General features: G+C 40.4%; 1 protein-coding gene across 1 annotated transcript in view; it reads left to right on the top strand.

Annotated features, from left to right (window-relative positions):
* CHRNA6 (cholinergic receptor nicotinic alpha 6 subunit) overlaps positions 1–22,833 on the top strand; it is a 68,812-nt gene extending 45,979 nt beyond the window's left edge. The window contains exons 4-7 of the mRNA XM_073588790.1: positions 9,525–9,569; positions 14,169–14,278; positions 14,364–15,342; positions 22,705–22,833. Coding sequence (XP_073444891.1) covers positions 9,525–9,569; positions 14,169–14,278; positions 14,364–15,342; positions 22,705–22,833 — 1,263 coding nt within the window. The remainder of the gene's footprint in view (positions 1–9,524; positions 9,570–14,168; positions 14,279–14,363; positions 15,343–22,704) is intronic.
* Positions 22,834–23,342: the final 509 nt, after the last annotated feature.

The raw sequence follows: 23,342 nt of genomic DNA, 5'->3' as shown, positions 1-23,342 counted from the left end.
TTCTTCAGCCAAGTTGGGGCCCAAATTCATTGGCCCATACAAGATTGTGGAAAAAATCAATTCAGTGGTGTACAGGCTGTGCCTTTCACCCTCTTTCAAGATCCCTAACGTCTTCCATAGATCTCCATAGATCTCTACTGAAACCTTTTGAAGCAGTCCGGGGAGAGTCCGAGTCCGCTGCTCCCCCGGTTTTGGTTGAGGGGCATGAGGAATATGAGATTGGTCATATCGTAGATTCCAGGTTGGTACGGCGGTCGGTACAGTACCTGGTTCATTGGAAGGGGTATGGGCCGGAGGACAGGTCCTGGGTGCTGGCCCGGTTGATGCATGCAGATCGCCTGGTTCGGGCTTTCCATGCTAGGTACCCGGGCAAGCCTGGGGGTCCAGAGGCCCCCCGTTGAGAGGGGGGTACTGTCATGATCTCAGTGCGGGTTGGACCCGCACACTTTGGGTTAATGTCTGGAACCAGTGCTGATGACCTGCACTTCTGGGGTTAAATGTTGATCCCAGTGCAGGCTCTTACCTGCACACCTGGGGCTTATTATTGTGGCCTCTCCTTGGTTCTGGGAAAGCTTTTTATAGCCTCAGGAAGCGCCAATCCCCGTCAGTTATACTTTCGCCCTTGGCAGAGTGTGTTGACCCCCCGTCTCCAGGTCCTGTTTGCCTGAGCTGCCCGGCCGTATCTGACCCCGGGCCCCTCTGCAGTGTGGGTGAGTCCCTGCTCAGCAGTGGCTGCACACCAACGCTGACAGGACCGTGACACTGCTGTTGATTTTTTCATTCTGCCTCCCAAAGATCGCAGTAAGCACATTTATCCTGCGCTCTGCTCTGAGCACTTACACCAGGGTTTCCATGTAAATCTCTTAAATATGTGATTCAGACAGAACCCTGAATGGAAGATTCTCTACAATGAGACAGATTGAGGCACTTTGACGGCCATTTTACCTTTGATCCAGTGGTGACCATCTTTTTAGGATTGCTTAAAAGAGCCTTCGGCCACAGTTTTGTGCACTTCTGAAAAAGACACTGCTGAACAGAGGCCAGACGGACTCTAGAGTAAGTGTTAGGGTTGCAGATCGCACTAAATATAAAATATAATGAAGTGCGATCACAACCCGGAGTCCACCGTGCAAAGATGGTATACTGCTGCTCGGTAATGGCGGAGAACTGAATGAACACCACTGACCCGGTGTATAAGAGGCGAACCCTGTTACTTCACACAAGAAAAATTATAGCCAGCTCACCCAGTTAGACGTCCTTAGTGGTTCTGCTCACTGCCAGGAAGCCGCACGGAGTTGTAATGGGAGAGGCACACCCATGTTGCAATAGAAGCAAAAACCAGCAAATAATTCCAGCGGATGCTTCCTACTTGGCCATAAAATCCATTTTATTTTTATCTTTTAAAATAGTTCCATGTGGCAGAAACCCAAATATATACAGGGGGTCAGAAGAAAAAAAGGGCACACTGCTGCTTTATGCGTGCAGACTACGCGTTTTGACCTTACTAGGTCTTCTTCTAGGTCTTAAGTATGAGCAGTGTTCAAGATAGTAATATACCCTGCTTCCAGGAACTTGATCCAATTACAAAATTTGACTTAATTAAAATAGGGTGTATACCCTTACACAGGGATAAAACTTTGTTAAATACAAAATGTACTACATATTTAAAGCATATCGCTGCAAAGTGCCCTTTTTTTTATCTAATACATTATTATTCACATCTTATATTTATTCTTAGATATCACAAAATTTACCATATGAACAAAAAAAAAACATTTAAAAAACATTTAAAAAAAAAAAAAAAAAAAAGGAGGAAAAAGGAAGGAAAATTCAAGTGTTTTTATATATATATGTATATTTACCACTGGAAAACCTGCCATTTAGAATTGACTGATTAAATCTAACCTATTATTCAGTCCATTAGGTATACGGCTTTCCAGTGTAAAAATCCAATAACTTTCACGATTTAATAAAGTCCTTCTATTATTACCTCCCCGTAAAGATTTCTTTACTTTCTCTAAACCATAAAAGGACAAATCATTCAAATTTCCTTTATGTTCATACCAGAAATGTCTTGAAACTGCAGAGCCTCCTATCATATTCTCTTTTACTGCATCAGATAAATGTCTACGGATTCTTTTTTTCAAAGAGCCCGTAGTACATCCAATATATTGTAATTTACAACTATTACATACAACAGAATAAACTACATTAGTAGTATTGCAATTGATAAAACTATTAATATTATATTCTTTACCATTTTTTACTGAAACTATTTTTTCTGTTTTATTTACAAATCTGCAACATTTACATTTTTTACCTCCATATTTATAAAAGCCCTTTAAATCAAGCCAAGTATGAGATTTTTGTTGGTCAACAATGTTATATTCACTAGGTGACAAAATAGACTGAATCGAACGCGCTTTTTTAGCGACAAATCTGATTTTATTTCTTTCTAAAATTTTATCCAAATCTTTGTCTTGTTTTAGGATAGGTAGATATTTATTTATTATTTTAATTATATCTGTATATTGTGGTGTATATTCAGTACTAAAAGTAATATTTTGTTCACTGTTTCTATTAGAAAATTTTTTATTCTTATTTTTACTTTTATTTTGCAATATTTTTTTTTTTTCCTATCCACATTATCCACTATTGATATTGCTCTTGTTAAACTCCAATCTGGATAATGTCTATCATGTAATCGCTGACATGTTTTAACTTTTTCTCTTTCATAAATCTGCTTATTTGAGCTATTTCTATGTATTCTAATTAGTTATCCCACTGGCATATTTTTGATAGTATGTGCTGGATGACATGAATCAGCATGTAAAATTGTATTTGATGCTGTCTGTTTCCTAAATGGAGCAATATCTACTTTCTTAGTTTCTGCATTTCCTGAAAGAGTGATATCCCAAAAATCTATTTTATGACTATCATAAATACAAGTAAATTTTAGATTAAATTCATTACAGTTAATATATTCGTTGAAATCATCTAATGATTTTTTGGATGGGGCGTTATATAGATGACCTGTTATTTGTATGGAATGGGGATAAAAAATCATTAGATGATTTCAACGAATATATTAACTGTAATGAATTTAATCTAATAAAATAAAAAAAAATTTTACTGGTAGTACAAAGGCTCTGGGAAAGCAAAATGGCTCCTCACCCTTCAAAAGAAATTCAGCAATTCTCCACTCCTAAATCCAAATGCCCTCTCCCTTCTGAGCCCCACGTTGTACCTATACCACATATAGCATCCACATGTTTGGCATTTCTGAAGCGATGAGAGATCGCCTAACTTATGGGTGCATGTATCCAGAAGTATGGGCTGTGCATAACGTATTGGTGCCTGCAATGCACTGGTCACTACAGCACATTGGTCACTACAACGGCATTTTGCAATTTTCACTCAGCAACATTCATTGCTGCTTGTTAATTAAAAAATACCCATGGAGTCAAAATCATCACAACACCTGTAGATAAATTCCGAAAGGGGTACATTTCCAAAATGGGGTCACTTGAGGAGGGATTCTACTATTTTAGCAATTAGGGGCTCTGTATATGGAGTCCGCAAACAGTTCTAGAAAAATCTGCGCTCCAGGAGGTAAATAGCACTCCATTCCTCCTGAGTCTCTATGTATGGCTATGTAGTACTGTACAGCCACATATGGGGTATTGCCACATTCAGTAGAAATTGTGGGACAAATTATGGTGCCAGTTTTACCCACTTCTTGTGTGAAAATGTAAAATTTGGTGCTAATACAAAATTTTGGTGGTAAAAATTCAGTTATTTTTTCATCACTGCCCAATGGTCTAAAATCCTGTGACACACCCATGGTGTCATTATGACCACTGCAGCCATAGATGAATTCATTGAGAGGTGAAGTTTGTAAAATGGGGTCACTTATGGGGGGCTATGCTGTTCTGGCACCTCATGGGCTCTCCCAGTGTGTCATGGCACCTGCAAACCATAATAGTAAAATCTGGCACTCCTTGCCTTCTGAGCTTTGCACTGTGCCTGAAAAATATTTCCCGATTACATATAGGGTATTGGGGAAAAATGGACCTCAGTTTGTTGTAAAAATATGTCCTATTAGCCCTTAGAAAAATTAAAAACTTGGTGCTAAACAACATTTTCATGATAAAAAGTTATTCTTTCTTCACTGCTCAATGGTATAAAATTCTGTGAGACACATGTAGAGTCAATATGATTACTGCACCACTAGATTAATCCATTAGGGAGTGTAGTTTGCAAAATGAGTTCACATATAGGGGGTTTATGTTGTTCTGGCACCTCAGGGGTTCTGACAATGTGACATGACACCCTCAATCCATTCCAGCAAAATCTGAACTCCAATATGGCACTGCTTCACTTCTGAGCTTTGCACTGTGCTTTAAAAGTAGTATTCCCCCATATATGGGGTATCGGTGTACTCAGGAGAAATTGCACTATAAATAGTATGGTGCAATTTCTCCTGTTACCCCTATGAAAATGCAAAATTTGGGGCCAAAATAACATTTTTGTGGGGAAAATGTGATTTTTTTTATTTTCACAGCAAGACGTTATAAACTTCTGTGATGCACCTGGGGGTTCAAGGTGCTCAACACAATATAAATGCATTCCTTGAGTGGTCTAGATTCCAAAACGGGGTAACTTGTAAGGGGTTTCCACTGTTTAGGCACATCAGGGGTACTCCAAATGAGACATGACTTCTATTGATTCCAGGAAGTTTTACATTCAAAAAGTCAAATGACGCTCCTCCCCTTCCGAGCCTTGCCGTGTGCCCAAACAGTAGTTTTCTCCATTATATTGGGTATCGGCGTATTTAGGAGAAATTGCACAAAAAATTGTATGGTGCAATTTCTCTTGTTACCCTTATGAAAATGAAACATTTGGGGATAAAAACATATTTGTGAGGAAAATGTTTTTTTGTTATTGTCATGGCTCAATGTTATAAACTGCTGTAAAACACCTGAGGGTTCAATGTGCTCACCACACATCTAGATCAGTTCCCTGAGGGGTCTAGTATCCAAAATGGTGTTACTTGTGGGGGATTTTAACTGTTTAGGCACTTAATAGGCTCTCCAAATGCGACATGGTGTCCACCAATTGTTCAAGCAAATTTTGCATTCAAAAAGTCAAATAGCGCTCTTTCCCTTCCGAGCTCTGCTGTGCACCCAAACAGTAGTTTTCTCCCTCATGAAATTTTCAGGTCCATTTTTTCCTGTTACCTTTGTCAAAATAAAAAAAATTGGATCTGAAGTATATGTTTTGTGAAAAAAAGTTAAATGTTCATTTCTTTTTCCACATTCCAAAAATTCCTGTGAAGCACCTGAAGGATTAATAAACTTCTTGAATGTGGTTTTGAGCACCTTGAGGGGCGCAGTTTTTAGAATGCTGTCACTTTTGGGTATTTTCTAACATATAGACCCTTCAAAGTGACTTCAAATGTGAGGTGGTCCCTAAAAAAATGGGTTTGTAAATTTTGTTGGAAAAATGAAAAATCGCTGATCAACTTTTAACCCTTGTAACTTGCTAGCAAACAAAATGTGTTCCAAAATTGTACTAATGTTAAGTAGACATCGTGGATCTATTTTGTGTGACATATCTCTGTGATTTAAGAATATGAAAATTAAAAGTTTGAAAATTGCAAAATTTTCAAAATTTTTGCCAAATTTCCATTTTTTTCTCATACAAAAGCAAGTCATATCAAAGAAATTTTACCACTCACATAAAGTACAATATGTCACGAAAACACTTTCTCAGAATCAACGGGATCCATTAAAGCGTTCCAGAGTTATTACCTTCTAAAGTTACAAAACAAAAAATAGAACTCCGAGTATAAAGCCAGATAAAAAATAAATTTTATTCAAATTCACATATTAAAACAACAGAGACTACATAAGCATAATTAAGGGGAGCTGGGTGACTAACATACTGTATGTTTGGACAGAGGATTAAGTATCCAAAGGTCATAAATTGATTACTTAAGGCAATAATGCATGGAGCTAAAAAGCTTAACATGCATCCACTACAAGTACTTACATATTTAAACAGTCACCAATGCTACCCTTCGCCCAAACGCATGTTTCATGTATTACTTCGTCACGACACGCCTCCTGGATCATTGCATGGATCATTATATTTTGGCATGGATCATTATGATGGCATGGGTCAAAGGGATGTGCAAGTGGGTTTCACCACAGCACATTGAAGAAAGCAAGGCACAACCATTGATTCCAATTGCAACACCGCCTCCAGCCACAGCGCCGTCATGGCATAGAAAGGATTATCTCTTGTTAGGTTTCATCCCCTGTTTATATTTTGAGGTTTCTAGCTACATTTTGGAGTAGATAGTAAGGTTTGAGACTGGCATTCCACTCTCTGAGGAAAAGACAGTAGGACGAACAAGTAGAATCAGATTCATTCCGTTCAAAGCTCCAGTCCTTTAAGCCAAAATAGGGAGTATATTGCCCACTATTTTTGTGGTAAAAAGGAGTTTGTCAGCTTGTCAGTGTTGGAGACATCTTGGGTTTGTCTTGAAAAAATCTGATAAGTGTGGTTTGATTGCACAAAGGGTGCTGCTCTTCAAGGGATTACAATTCTTAGTTTTTTTGCGGCATTTAGGTGCATCGGCTTCATAGGTACAGAAATCTCTTTTCGGTGTAGGATTTTTCTTGAAATTATGTATGGTCACAAATATTATAAAGATCTTCATGATTAAATAAATGATACAGGGATGAAGGGGATGGAGGTAGGAGAAAAAATAATGCACCACCGGTAACCAGTTTCCTTTGGATTGGACATCTGTTAGTCTCTTGGAAGTGATTTGTAGGGGTTGTTGGGAGGTGCTCTTGTTCTGCTTCCTCATTTGCTTACTTTGGTGAATTACATACAGTAATAGGGAGTTGGTTACACCTAGTAAATCCAAGAAGTGAAGGTTGATTGCTAATTATGTGTTATAGGTGCAAAGCAAATATTTTTGGATGGGGACTAAGACTGCCAGTTAGAGCATCGAATTCCGAGTTTTGTCTAGTGAGGGAATATGCTGCCATTTGTGAAAGTGGCGATATTGTAGTTGTTTTATAAGGATAGTCTCCGCTTGCTAGATATTGCTTTAGTGCTGTTTTCAAAGCGGAGCTAACAAAATTGATTTTATAGGCTTCAGAGTTCAGCTGGGTAGAAGGAAATCAGAATTTTTCCAGTTTTATCAAATTAGCTAAGCCTTCGTTTTGCTGGGTGTACACATTCTAACTTTAGTTCATTTTATCATCTTGCTTTTAGGCTAGTTTCACATTTGCAGACGGAGGAGCTGCGGACTTCCTCCGGAAGCTCCGCCACCTGCCGCGCCTCCTCCGGTCAGCTCCGCCTACGGCCGCACACTTCTGCATGCAACCTGCATACCCTATCTTTAACATTGGGTGCGCAGCATGTTGGAATTTGTTTTGTTCACCGCATCATCAAAACGACGCTTGCAGAGGCATTTGCATACATCCGCACGACCTGCGTACCCAATGCTAAAGATAGGTACGCAGGCCACATGCAGAAGTATGTGGCTGTAGGCGGAGCTGACCGGAGGAGGTGCAGCAGGGGGCAGAGCTTCACGGAGGAAGTCCACAGCCCTCCGCAGCTCCTCCGTCCGCAAATGTGAAACTAGCCTTAGTTGTATTTCAGGTTCAGCTTTTAAAAATGTTGTTATTGGCATTGGTCATTCTTTTATTTACTGAGCCTGAGAAAAGAGCTGACATCAGGACTGGTGGCCTATAGTTGGCCATCTGGATGCTTCATAAACTGGAGAGAAGTGGAATGCACCAGGCAGTTTACAGTTAACGTGCAGGTGGTAATGAGTTGTTTAAGATCAAAGTGGGTGAACTTATCTTGCTAAAAAAACATGATTTTTAGTTTCAGAGTGGAAGGATAGAAGGGAAGAGTGGAAATAGTTTCACAAAAAGCTACATTGGTCAGAAGTTATTCCCAGGAAATACTGCCGTGAGTGTTAGACCCACAACTGATGTTAGAAATATACAAATGGCCTTTGCAGAATAAAAGTTCCCAATATCTGCTATAGGGCTTGACATATTTTTGACATTTCTGCTAGGTGGGTTAGAGAAAACATTGATTTTTTTGGGGGGTGTGGTTGGTCTGAAGAGACTGTAGGGGTGCATTGCATCCTCCATGTCAGCGGAAGCATGATTTAGTCAACAGTGCCCACTGTTTCCCAGCGTTTGGCCCTCTGGAGGAAAAAGAAAGGCCCACTTCATCCAGACTGGCATTGTTTATGCTGGTCTTAATTAGCTCGAAAGGAGAGCCTCGTAATTTTCAGTTAGTGCCACCAAAATACTATTGGTCACATGCACCTCGCTGTGCTATGTGTTTTTGACGCCGCATCTTGCGATGCATTTAGGAGGGAGGGCGCCCTAGCTAGGAAGTTAATGAAACGGATAGCTACCTACCTTTCAAACTTTAGGAAATATGATGAAAACAAACTCGCTTCAGGTCCATTAGACCTCACAAGACTATTTAAAGGTTAATGAATCAGGAGCAACTTATAAGTGGCCTGTCCCTCGCCACAAATCTTATTGCAGTCAAAGATTGGAGTAAGGTTTGTGGCAAAAGATACACGTAATCAAAAAATTAGTCAAGCTGGCATCGCCATGACCCATCCCACCCTCATTCGGACCTAGCTGCACTCATGCTGGTGGAGCTGGCTGAAATTGGTTTGAAAACAAAATTTGCTAAATTTTTGGCCAACACGGAGTTAGGCAAAAATCTTATGACTTTTGAAAGTGTTTTACACCAGAAGTCTGGCATAATCGCTTTGATAAATCAGAGCCAAGGTGTTCAATTATACAGTAAGTCAAAGTGTATAAATGGGCATGGAATGAGTATTGAAAATTATTTGTGTGTGTTAAATATAGTTGAAGACAACCCACTTAACCCAGCCAAAGTGTGGATTCATTTGTTTATATTGATGTGCTATGGGTTTATTAAGTAGGTACAGGGTTGCCCTTTTGAATATGGGTGGTGATAAAGTCTCTGTGAAGTTTAACTGGCCCTGATCTGTGTGGAACATTCAGGAGGAGATTAACAAAAGTGCAGGAAAAACATTGACCTTGACTCTTGAAAGGTGGACAGGCAGTACAAGGGCTAGTGATAAGGTATATACAGGTGGGGTATTTGACATCTCTCACCTTCTGCCTTTTGGCCTGGTGAGAACAACACTCACCCTCCCACCTTCATGCATATGTGGGTACTCCAACAGACCTTACTGTATGTGGGTACTCCAACATTTATGAGACACTGTGTGCACATGCCCTAAGTGTCTAAAGCTTCCTACTCTGTGTGTTTCCATATGACCGAGCTCTTAAATAGTATTTTCACAATTTACTGAATTATAAAATTGGACTGTATCATTGAAAATAGTGACATTTAAATTTTTTTTGTGTGCTATCTTGTAAAACAGGTTCTTAACACTTCTAAATGTGAAATACTTTTTTATTTTTTTTTTAAATAAGGATGAAGTTAACCAAATTCTGGAGACAAACCTATGGCTTCGGCATGTAAGTATAAGCAGTGTTAGGTTTGGACCTGTTAAGTCCTCATACTAACTCATCTCGAGGGTTCACCCTATAGACTGGCATAATTAAAGTGATTTTCCACCACTTTGATATTGGTGATTCTTGAACTGCAGCTCAGCCCTGTTCAGATGAATGGGGCTGTCTTGTACACCCAATGCTCAGTAAAGGACATTACATATTCCACCACTCACTTTAGTGGGAAAGCCCACATGAATACCTTTAACCCCAGAAAGTTTGGGACATTATAACAAACAATTTTTTTTTCACTTTTTTATTCTCACATTCCAGGAGCCATGTCTTATATTTTTTGGCAGCATAGTGATTTTTTGGAATGGTTTGTATTTGTCTCAGGAATCGTTTTGAGATACATATAACTTATTAGTTATTAACAAACTTTTAGCAACTTTTTATTGTCAGAAATATAAACTTCTGCTGTTCAAATAATGTGTCAAGTTTTTTCTCTGGGTCAGTACGAACATGGCAACACCAAATTTATAAAGTTTTATGTTTTAGAATTCAGTTTAATAAATACACACTGGAAAAAAAATAGTTTGTTTTTGTGTCGCTATATTCTGAGAGCCATACGTTTAACAATATTCTGTCAGCAGAGCTATATTAGGGCTTATTTTTATGTGACAAACTTGAGTTTTCTTTGGTGCCATTTTGTGAAACATGTAACCTTTGAAAACTTTACTGCACTCTTTGGGAGGGAAAGTAAAAAAAAAAAACATCAATTTTAAACTTCCTATTTTTAAAAAAACATTTACAGTTAAAGAGGTTGTCCACTACTTTTACATTGATGATCTATCCTTCAGATAAGTCATCAAAGTTTGATCTGCAGGGGCCAACACCCGGCACCCCCGCCGATCAGCTGCTACCGGTGGGAGGCGGCTGCCGGCCAGAAGTACTTACTTGCTGAGTGGCTCCGTCTAATTGTAGTGGCCACAGCAGGGTACTAAACATCCACCTTTTATTGATTTGTATTTGAGGTGTATGTGCAGTAACAAGTAGACAGAGCAGCTCAGCAAGCGAGTACTTCTGACCTGTGGCCATAGCCGACACTAATAGCAGCTGAACGGCGGGGGTGCCAGGTGTCGGACCCCAGCCTACCAGACATTGATTGGCCTATCCTAAGGATTGGTCATCAATGTAAAAGTAGTGGACAAACTCTTTAACTACAATTAAAATGTTATCTTTATTATGCAGAGTAATACAATCACAACGATATTTTATTTATAGACTGTATTTTATTTTTTATATTTTGTTAGTTTTGCAGAAAAAAAACAATAACCAAAAAAAAACATTTTTTGGGTGACCGTATTCTGAAATTTTATTTTCTGTAAATGGAGGTGTATGAGTGCTGGTACCATTTTTGAGTACATATAGGTTTTTGATAACTTATTAATTCATTTATTGGTAGGTAGAAGTAACAAAAAACGGTACATCTGAAATTGTTTCTTGTTCATTTTTATACCGTTTATTTTATAGCATAATTAACATGTTATTTTTTTCCTGCAGGTTAATATGATTAAGGTGGTGCTGTTGTATTTTGTGCAATGAGCTGTAGTTTTACTAATACGATTTTGGGATACATGCAACTTTTTGATCACTGATTACTTCATTTTTTGTCAAGCAAATATTAACAAAAAACAGCAATTCTGGCATCATTTTTCAGATCTTTTTAATGCGGGATAAACACAAATATAATGTTATAGTTTGAGTCCTTATAATCAATAACAAATAAGTTTTGTTTTAGCATGGTGGGGATGTTTGCTTATTTTTTTTTACATTTAAACTTTTTTTACTCTTAAAAACATTTTTTTATAATACTTAATTGTCCCGCAAGGTGACTTAAACAGGTTATCTTTTGGATGTATTAATGATAAACTGTACAGTAAATGAAGTGCAGTGCATTACCTAGCCTGTCAATGTTTGACTGACAGGTACTTATTGGATTCCATCTCCTCATCCCTCTGTCAAACTCTTCACCTGCCTGGGATGCTTTGTATGTAACTGTATGCCGAACTGCAGTAAACTATATAATAGACAGTTATTCCATCGGTAGGAAAAGGTTAAACTACCTGGTATTACACTGTATACCAATTTATTCTGAAAAAAAATGTATGTGCTGGTTTTACTGGTTTTGTTTTTCAGTTGCTTTTCAGTTAATTATACTGAACAAATAAATCACCCATAAAACAAACCCGTGTTTCTTAAAGGGATTGTCTCATTTTGAATATATATGACATATTCACAGTATATGCCATTACCATCTGACTGATGCGAGTCCCAGACCTAAGATCTGCACCTGACCTGATCTTGTGAATTCGGCTCTGTCTCATGCCACTGGAAATGGAACACTTTCTCCATTAGTTTATCAGTTCCAAATCTTGCGTAGCAGTTAAGCTGAGCTAAAGCGATATATATCTGACAGGCCCTAATAACATTAAAAAGAAATAATTGACTCTGCACATGATCTCCTGTAAATATGTTTGCTATCATGTGTCTACTTGATATAAGTGCTTGACTTGCCATTTATCCCACAGAGTCTAAGGGTTCAAGTTTCTCCTTGTGGAGAGTACCAAGTTGGAGTGTTGAGCCATGCAATGTTCCTCTGGAAATTTAAATATGCAACTAACTTCTTCAGAGATGAACAGGACAGGAATTCTATAGCCACATATTGGAGGAAGCAATCCTAAAAGTCAATGGCGAACTTATAAGGCTGCACCCCCAAAACGCATCTAAATATAAATAAATAATTAAAAAAGATGTGGGGTCCCACCTATTTTTGGTAACCAGCCCAGGTAAAGCAGACAACTTTACTACGTTAGTAATGGGGTGTCTTATAAATGCCTCTTCATTACTAACTTTTGGTATTGATTCCAGCTGACATCACACAGCTGACATGAACCCCAAAAAACATTACCCTTATTGCCATCACACCAGGGCAACCGGGAAGAGCTGGGCTTGGTGCATCTAATGGCTGCGACAATTCTGGGGTAGCTATGGGCTGGTATTTTTAGGCTGGGAAAGGCCAATATGTATGGACCTTCCCAGCCTAATATCAGCCCCAAACTGTCTTCTTTAACTTGGCTGATTAGCAAACATAGGTTTTTTCATTCATTTATTTATTAAGTAAATGAATGAAAAAAATCAACATGGGATCCCCCTATTTTTGATAACAACACCGGTAAAGCAGACAGCTGGGGGCTGATATTATCAGGCTGGGAAGTTCCATGAATATTGACTTCTTCTCAGTCTAAAAATACTAGCCCACAGTCGCCGCCGAGTTGGCACATCGATTAGATGCCCCAATTGTGGTGCTTTGCCCGGCTCTTCCTGATTGCCCCAGTGCAGTGGCAATTGGGGTAATTTTTTTTAGGGTTGATGTCAGCTGTGTAATTTCAGCTGGCATCAATCCCAAAAGTTAGTAATGGAGAGGAGTCTATCAGACACCCCCATTACTAACCTAGTAAGTAAAAAGAGAAAAAACACACAGAAAAAAATACTTTACTTTAAACCCCCCCACACTTTCCATTTTTAACCAATCTATAACAAAAAATGTTGACACGCACTTCTAAAGTAATCCACATTCCTAAATATCTCCAGCAAATGGAGGTGTGTGTTTATTCAAATAAAGTATTTTTTCTGAGTGTGTGTTTAATTTTTTTTATTACCGAGTTAGTAATGAGGGTGTCTAATAGACACCTCTCCATTACTAATCCCAGAGGTTGATGACAGCGTGATTTTTGAATTACCCCGATTACCACCACACCAGGGCAATCAGGAAGAGCCAAGCAAAGTGCCAAAATTAGCGTATCTCATGTAATGCAACAATTCTAGCTTGGCTGCAGGCATGTATTCTTAGGCTTGGATGGGCCCAATAACCAATGACCTTCCCAATCTGATAACATAAACCCACAGCTGTCTGCTTTTTATTAAAAATAAGGCAGCCCCCTGTGGTTTTGCCTTCAACTATTTATTAGGTTAATTCAAGTACATTGAACTATACACGCAAGACACATATCTATCAACCTCATATCTATCTTTCTACCCACCCCAGATCTATCTATATCTTTGAACACAGAGGCAAAAATGCATACAAAGATGCAAGGAAAATGTAAGTGAGCTGAGGTGCGGAATTCAGTTGTGTGAAAGCCTGAACAAACACTGATCGTGGGAACGTACCCTAAAAGACCTTGCAACGTGACATAATAAGAAACCAAACCAGAATCTGCATTTACAAACAAGCGTTTTGGGGTGTTTCCCCCTCATCAGTGCACAGATGCAAGATTGGTTAAGCTGGGTGAGATGCCTCTAACAGGGTGTAATAGGTAAAGTTTCTCTTCAAAATTAACTTTCAGAATTGATACATTGAAGAGGTTGTTCTACAGTTCCTATCCTCTTCCTCTCTGAAGAAACTACTTACATTCATCTCTAGTTCATATTATGTATTCGCTTTTCAGTTTCCAAAAATAAACAAAACCTTTGGCTTATTTCTGATTTCAATTATTATAGGATTTTCTGTTTTATTCCTTCCCTTAATTAAAAATGAATAAAGTATGTTTATCCTTTGTGTAGATCTGGAATGACTACAAGCTGAAGTGGAATCCTGTGGATTATGATGGGATTGAATTTATGCGTGTGCCTGCAGACAAGATTTGGAAACCTGACATTGTTTTGTACAATAAGTATGTAGTCCTACTCCTGACCTCTCGATTATTGCTCACAGTAAAGTGACAGTTTATGAATTTATCTGTTTTTCTCCTTCTACAGCGCCGTTGGAGACTTTCAGGTTGAAGGGAAGACTAAGGCTTTACTTAAATACAATGGTTTGATAACGTGGTCTCCACCAGCAATATTCAAGAGCTCATGCCCAATGGATATAACATTTTTTCCATTTGACCATCAGAACTGTTCAATGAAATTTGGGTCCTGGTCATATGATAAGGCCAAAATTGATCTTTCCATTATTGGGTCAAAGGTTGACATGAAAGATTTTTGGGAGAACAGTGAATGGGAAATAGTAGATGCCTCTGGGTACAAACATGATATAAAGTATAACTGCTGTGAAGAGATCTACACAGATATAACCTACTCTTTTTACATCAGAAGGCTGCCTATGTTCTACACAATCAACCTCATTATGCCATGCCTCTTTCTTTCATTTTTAACGGTTTTAGTCTTCTATCTTCCATCAGATTGTGGGGAGAAGGTCACCCTTTGCATCTCAGTATTGCTTTCCTTGACTGTGTTCCTATTGGTAATCACCGAAACAATCCCATCTACCTCTCTTGTAATCCCACTGGTCGGAGAGTACCTCTTATTCACCATGATATTTGTAACCTTATCTATCGTGGTAACAGTATTTGTGCTCAACATTCATTATCGGACCCCAACAACACACAAAATGCCCAAATGGGTAAGAGATATATTTCTAAAACGTCTACCTAAACTACTCATGATGAGGAAAACTATGGAGAAAAAAGATCGACCATGCTCTAAAAGAACCAAGAAGAGAACATATGGCAAGACAGGAAAACCTGTAGACTCCCAGTGCAGAGATGTAGAAGTGTTTGAAGATGAGACATGTTATCATTGTATGAAATCAAAGGAACAAAGTGCCAGAAGCCGGAGGCGACAACACCAAGAATCCTGCAATGCGATTCAGCAGTCTCCTGCAGAAATCAGAGGCGTTGTTGAGAGCATTCAATTCATGGCAGAAAACATCAAAGATCATAATGAAAGAAAAGAGGTATTTTTGATGATTTAGTCTATAGCAATTTATCTGAAAATGAATATATGTAGTTAATTAAATGACCCACAATTTATGGTAGTGTCGTCTTTTTAGTCAACATTAATACTAATATAGTAATTTAAGCCTATATAATAATTCCTTCTCTTTTAAGTTACCAGCTGTATAACATAGAGGGCCCATCATTTATATTTTCTGTCACTTTTTATCTCGTGTTTTCTGATGGTTTCTGTGCCAAATTCATCAAAAGGCTCACAAAATTCATGAATTTTGCACAAAGTAAAAAAATTGTCTTTTTTTCTGTCTTTAAATATTTTTGCAACCTCTCAGAACAAAAAGTCATTTGTTTTGCAAAAAAATAATCTGGTGCACATAAAATCAATCCAGGGGGGCCTGAGTACATTTGTGACATATGTTTGTGACTGTTTGAAAATTCACAAATGATGAATCAGGAGGAAACATCTAAAAACCATAAACCCCATCTACAGTGAAAGTAAAAAAAAAAACACCTAACACTTATAAAATAGACTTAAAAAAGATGTAAATGGAAAGATGAATTTGGTGATAAAAAAAGCACAAAGCAGCAAAAACTAAAAAAAAAAAAAGACAATTGTAATAGTGAATCGAGACCATAGTGCTGAAGAAGTTGGTCATTTTGTCACAGGATACTTAGAATGATTTTTGCATATCTCCTGAGACAGGGGGTTCCCTTTTGGCAATCCTTGTTTGCTAGAAGGTCTCTTGATGATAAACTGATCATAGGGTGTCCTGTTATTGGGCAGCCCAGTAATTAGCTGCAAGCTGCAGAAGTGGCAGTAAGGCCGGGCGCACACTTGCGAGTGTGATGCGAGAAACTCGCATCAATATACCTGGTACTGCTGCCAGCACTCGGACCGGAGTGTGCACCTGCACAGAAATACATGCAGCCGCACACTCCGGTCTTGAATGCCGGCAGCAGTGCTGGGTATTGTTGCGAGAGACTCGCGTGAGTTTCTCACATCACACTCCCAAGTGTGACCCTGTCCTAAATGATTGATTCCCCTGTAGCTCCAACAATGTGGAAAGAAGCATTATACGGTGCTAGATGAGATCAATAGTCTGTCCATGTGATGTATGGACATTCTGGGTCCTCTAGAGCTAGATATATCCTCCAGTTAATCAATGGAGATCCTAAATTAGCTGTTTCCTCGTAATATCTCAGAGTTCCCTAACATAGCATTTAAGAAAACATAGCCTTAGTAAAAAGTACACCCCTGTAAAGGTGGACATAGGCATCAGATAGTTGTTGGCCATATGCTCTTTTGACCCTCAGCTATCATCTTGGCTCAGCCAAATGTTTTCTGAAGAAGGTGAGCAGGAGGAAGCTGCTGCCAGACACCACTGGTGATGGCTTATTTCCCCTGGAAACAAAAGGCAGGAAACATTGAAATTAAACATGTCTGATCCTTCTTTCATTTCCTATCACCTGTCCAGGAAGATTTGGAAACTATATTACGTTAAATAATTGCTATTGCAGCCAGGCACGTTTTACTCTAAAATGTCAAGGTGTTTCAGAAAAAAACAGTTTGAAAAGCCAGCCGGGTACCGTAGGGATGTCCAGTCCAGCACCGTCTTTGGCTAGCTTTTCTCTGTCTTTATCTCTTTGACTGATAGGTCTCTTCCTGTGTACACGACGAGGAGAGATCTAGAAATCAACTGGAGCGGGCAGTGAGAAGCCAGCCGAGTTGCACACCAGACTGGTCACATCTCTCTCTATAAGTCGGCTTTTCAAACTAGCATGAATCTATTGACAGGTATCCTTTATGAACATTGCTACGCTAGACTTTTATTCCCTTTAGTGTAATAACACAATACACTTTAAAGAGGACGTTTGACCAAATTTTTCATGTTGAACAGAAAGCACAATGTAATAGTGGCTGCAGAGAAGAATAAAACATTTTTTTTTTTCAAATTTTGCCTTTCCATTGCAGATATATTAACAAGCAAAGTATTTGGCACCAAATGAGTTAACTTTTTTTTTCATACCTGCGCGCTTGTAAGCGCATGTATGCGATTTTCATGCGCTGCGTTTTTTTGGGGTGTGCGTTTGTATTTTCCAGACGCAGCATGTTGCATTTTTTGGCCCTGCAAAAAAGCGCATGCACACATATGCGCACGTTTTGCGCTAAAAATGGCCATTATAGCCTATGGATGCGCATATGTGCGCACTGGCATGCTCATGTATGCGTTTTTTTGCATATGCGTTTTTTTTTGTTAACCATGGAATTTAGGGGTTTGGGTTAGAGTTAGGGTTAGTTAAGGGGGTTTAGGGTTAGGGTTAGGGTCAGGGTCAGGGTTAGGGTTGGGGTTTGGGTCAGGGTTAGGGTTAAGTATGGTTTGGTTAAGGGTTAGGGTCAGGGTTAGGGTCAGGGTTAGGGTTAAGTATGGTTTGGTTAAGGGTTAGGGTCAGGGTTAGGGTTAGGGTTAGGGTCAGGGTTAGGGTTAGGGTTAGGGTTAGGGTCAGGGTCAGGGTTAGGGTTAAGTATGGTTTTGTTAAGGGTTAGGGTCAGGGTTAGGGTTAGGGTCAGGGTTAGGGTTAGGGTTAGGGTCAGGGTTAGGGTTAAGTATGGTTTTGTTAAGGGTTAGGGTCAGGATTAGGGTTAAGTATGGTTTGGTTAAGGGTTAGGGTCAGGGTTAGGGTTAGGGTTAGGGTCAGGGTTAGGGTTAGGGTCAGGGTTAGGGTTAGGGTCAGGGTTAGGGTCAGGGTTAGGGTTAAGTATGGTTTTGTTAGGGTTAGGGTTAGGGTCAGGGTTAGGGTTAGGGTCAGGGTTAGGGTTAGGGTTAGGGTCAGGGTTAGGGTTAGTTAGGGTTTAGGGTTTGGGTTAGGGTTAAGTATGATTTGGTTAAGGGTTAGGGTCAGGGTTAGGGTTAGGGTTAGGGTCAGGGTTAGGGTTAAGGTCAGGGTTAGGGTTAGTAAAGTCATGGTTTGGGTTAGTGTGAGGGGCCACCTAATGTTGGAAAAAAACGCAAACGCGGTAAAAACGCACTAAAAACGCATACAAACGCATAAAAACGCTGCGTTTTTTTCATGCATGCTCATAAAAATGCTTGAAAAAAACGCAGCAGTTGTATGCTTTTGTATGCGTTTTTTCAATGCGTTTTTTTGCGGGAAAAACACGCTGCAAAAAAAAGCAAGTGTGAAACTAGCCTAAATGGGTGTTATCTGAGTTTTCACTGGGAGAGTGTACTTTTTCCTACTGTATGATGCTGACCAATCATAAGCAGGCAGCAACACAAAAAGGATAGAAAAACACACCCAACAGTAGTTTAGGGAAGGTTATTCAGTATGTGAAATTTAATGATACAGCCTGATCTCCTGGTCTAATCTCCTGCATGAGTCAATTTTGGGAAGGGGCAGTACAACTGAATTTACCTGTATCACATTACAAACTCTTCTATCAGCTCTCTTGATTAGAGAGAGTTCCAGTAATCCCACTTATGTTTGCGGTGCTGAGGCAACAGAGTTCAAAGCAAGGTGTCATAATGTCTCATACAGTAGAAACCTGACTGTTCTGGATTATTCCTGTGTGAGATATAATGACAACCTGCTCTGATCTCACTACAGAGTGATTACAAGTAGAGTATAACAGACATCAGTGTGCTACTACACTTTGAGCTCTCATCTCTGGAAAGGCAAGGTGGTGGAGTGACAGTACCGCAGAGCTGAGAGTGCTAAGACAGGAGAAGAGCTGATAGAGGTTTTGCAATATGACAGGGATAAGCTCAACTGTGCTGCTCCTCTCCCCACATTGGCCTTATCTGAAAGGTGTTAGCCATCTGTGCTTTGCAATCATGCAGAAGGTTAAGGTGCTGTCACACTTAGCGATGCACCAGCGATCCCGACCAGCGATATGACGCGGTCAGGATCGCTAGTGCATCGCTAAGTGGTCGCTAGTGAGCTGCCACACAGGCAGATCTCACCAGCGACATAGCAGGGGTCGGGGGGTCGCTACTTACCTGTCAGACGAGGCGATCCTGACGTCCTCCTGCCCGCATCCACGCGTCGCTCGTCGGCGCCACAGGAAGCCCAGCAGGAAGTTGACGAGGAGAAACGGTCCAGGACGTTCTCGTGCGATCAGCAATAACCAGCGGGGAGCCGGTCGGAGGTAAATATCAGACATAGCGATATCGCTAGCAATATCGCTGCTACGTCACAAAAACCAGTTACGTTATAGCGATATTGCTAGCGATATCACTTAGTGTGACAGGCCCTTTAGACTAGGAGAACAGTCTGTCTGTCATACATCTCACACACTGAGAAACCTTCTCTAAGCTATGATGGGTTCTTTGTTCCTTTGAATATTGCTGCCTCGTTATGATTGGTCAGCATCATACAGGGAGAAAAAGTTCACACCCCCAATGACAACTTAACTCTGATAACAACCATTTGGACTTTAAAAAGTTAACTAATTAGGTGCCAAATATGTTGACTGCCAATATCTACGCAATAAAGAGGCAACATTTAAAAAAAAATGTTTTTTTAAGAAGTCAATATGTGGCGCCCCTGAGGCTCAGTCGCCACAGAGGTACTGCACCTTCTCCTAAGGTGTAGTGCCCCACCAACTAGGTAAGTTGGGAACTCCTTTCCACACTCCAACACCTGCACCCACACACAGGATAGTTCAGCAATGGACCAGATTGCGGCTTCATGCTTAGAGGGTAGCAGAGCCCCTTTCGTGGGTCCTTGCTTCGTAACACGAGATGTGCTGGGAGGTGGGTGGAGTTAGATATAAAAGAGTGGGAAGGTTTGGAATTACAGTTCAGTCTGGAGTTCAGTCTGAGGGGAGCTCAAGGCGGAGAAAGTCAGTCAGTTAGGCGAGGCTGAGGACTTGTCTTAGTGGAACGAGCTCCCTAGGAGAGAGGAAGGATTGCTGCAGCTGCCTCAGTGACCTGAGCCAGCTGGCACGGGAAAGGAACAGAAGGAGAGAGACGTAGAACTGCAACTTAAGCTTCCATAAGAGAGAGAAGGAACAGCGCGGAACGAAGGAGTAGGAGAACAGAGAGGAGTTGTGGGTTGAAAGAGGAACCCTGCCTATAGGTCCTCAGCGCAAGGCCGGGGCCCAGTCCCCGAGGTTGTATGGACACTTATGGTTCTGCAGCAGACACCGGTGGAGTAGTTGGCTGTAAATGCATTACTCCCATCCAAGACTTGGCGCACAACAGCATCTGTATAGGGAGCCGGGACTCAGGAGAAAGGGAGTCCCCAAAGTAGGCTACAGCTGTCTGCCATACAATGAAGAGTTGTTAGGAACATCTGACAGGAGGAACTTCAGAGTACCACGGTACTGGAGCTCTTCACACCAACAGCGCAATATAGGAGTCGTTCAGGATAGGTACATGTTGGCGGAGTGTTGCAGAGGAGAGTCCTGACTTGTACGGGAGGTTGATTGAGTCTCTACCCTGGAGGACACGGCACGGAGGCAGGCACTAGTGGGTACCATGAACTGTGAGTAAAGCTTTGGAACTACATGCCCTGGTGTCTTCCAGTCATTGTGCGCCAACACCGTCAGCACCGCTACATCTGGGTATCATCCTTTACACTACCTGCGCCTACACACTGCCCTGGGGCTACAGCTTCACCTGTGGGGAGCTATACCACCTATGCTGCAACACACCATCAGCCCCAGAGGATCTGCACGCAGCGTTGGCTTAACATCTTGCTTGCCAAACACCACAGGTGGCTTCACAAACTATTCAATTCCATTAACCACACACCACCATTGACATTGGGCGCCCAGGGCCACGGACCGGGTCACTGCTGCTGTGACACATCTCCCTGACACCGGCCCGGTACCGAGTAACCCACAGCCCTGGGACGGGGACAACCCAACTATAACACCCTGTGTCAAGTTTAAAATGAAGAATTTGGTAAAATGTCCTCTTCAAGTACCTCCTTTCAACATTTTAGAATACTTATGTGAAAGAGGAAATAGATGTTCCCCAGGTTTCAATTATGAATGATATTCACAGCAAGCAAGGAATGAACCCCCTTCTTTTACAGTCAACTGCCCTAACATGGGTTGTGCAAAGAGATTAATTAGTGCAGACAATTCTGTTGACAACTTCACTTTTTCTCACTATATTCCTTCATGACTTTAAGTTTTGCCAAATGCCTAAATCCGGCCTAAGACATTATGTGTCTGTCAGGTTACTCTCTCAGCACAACCACACTCATGTCGGCAGTGTTCATGGTCAATTATCTGCCTCAAAATGGCTACCATTAACAGGCTTTGCACCAACTACTATGTTTTCCAGAATCCAGGGGTTGGCCTGGCCTTCACCCATTATCCCTGTACAGGGATCTAGACTACTTACACAGGGGTCCCCAGACTGGGCCAAAGAGTTAGCTGCTGTTCGGTGGTGCAATCTGGCAAGAAGGATAGTCAGATAGCCGTGTAAAATCCAGGAGGTACAGGAGGCACAAAAACGTTAGGCAACATCAACTAGCTGAGGTCAAAGAACAAGATAAATCAAGATAAAAAGACGGATGTAGGGAACATAATGTTTGTGCTACCTGACTTCACTTGACTGGCAGTTGGAACTGACTCTCGGGGTTTATATAGTGAACAGCCCCAGCCTGTGTGACAGCAGCAAGAAACCCAAACCAACAGAATGAAATCCATAGCTCCTAGACTGGCACAAGTCTCAGGAATAAAATAGGATTGACTCGGCGCAGTCTAGCAGCTAAAGCAGAAAGCGGCCCCCATGTAACACATACACATGCTTATCTGGGCATGTATGTGTTCTGTATAGGTAAAGAGCAGTAAGGAGCTGCCAGATACTTCCGCTAGTGACTTATCTCCCTGACACAAAGATGTCAGACATGTTACAATCCCAATGCCCTTCTCTCTTCTCACATTTGTTCCCATATACCTGAAATGGTTGGCTAGTGTGGAGAACAAGTACGTTGGTGGCAAATAACAATCTAACATGTATGTTCAACTTTAGCTGCAGATTCTTACACCTGTTTTTGCATGTTAACAAATAATAATCTAAGATAATCCATCTTTAAAAACTGGACCCAATAACATTTGTCCATAGTGAGAACTATCAAGGCTTCTTTGATTATCCCGGTAATGGATTTCATATTCTTGTTATCAGCTTTAATTAACATTCCCGGGGCATTTCAGGGATGTAGTTTCAAACATGTCATCTTTTGTTAAGTCTGTGCTGCTGATATAATTTATAATATAAAATGTGACATGTCATACGCTACAATATAACTATTTACACAATTTCTGAAGAAAAAAAAAAAGAGTATGTTTTGCCTCCAGCTTGATTATGTGGTAACACACTTATCATTCCTCTATGTCTTGGTTTCAGGAAGAAGATGACTGGAAATATGTTGCTATGGTCATTGACAGAGTCTTCCTCTGGGTGTTCATTATCCTATGCGTTTTAGGAACCACTGGGTTATTTTTGCAGCCCATGATAGATGGGAAGAAAACATAAAAGTTTTCATATGGATGCCATAAAAACATAAGCAGTGTTTGTACTGTCACGCCAAGTTCTATAGGAGTAAACCTGATAGAAGTAAGCATCGTAAAGGACGTTGGTCGTCAACATTGCCATGGACCAAAGTATCGTCACAGAAGTCAGACCATCTGTACACTAGTCCCTGGTGTAGATTATCAGTTCAAAATGAGATTATGTAATGTAGTAGCTGTTCACAGCTCAGTAGGTAACGTGCACAACGCCTGTGAAATAAAAGCTAATAATTAGTGAGCAATAACTTAAAAAAAACATGGTGATCTCCATATTCATTGATCTAGATACATAGGCATCGTTTTTATTTATTCTCAGAAATCAATGGTACACATGGAAATAAGAAACTTTGTAATATATCCTATCAGAGAAATCCGCTTCTTTCCCCTCCTGGGCTGGTCATTAATTCTCAAAATTCTCAATCGACAGGTAAGATCTGTCATCAGTGAGGACATTCTTTCCCATTACTGAGATAG

This window comes from Dendrobates tinctorius, unplaced genomic scaffold, assembly GCF_039654945.1.
Source record: "Dendrobates tinctorius isolate UK_male_01 unplaced genomic scaffold, ASM3965494v1 ptg000011l, whole genome shotgun sequence".
Classification (NCBI taxonomy): domain Eukaryota; kingdom Metazoa; phylum Chordata; class Amphibia; order Anura; family Dendrobatidae; genus Dendrobates; species Dendrobates tinctorius.
This window is presented reverse-complemented; position numbering and strand designations above follow the sequence as displayed.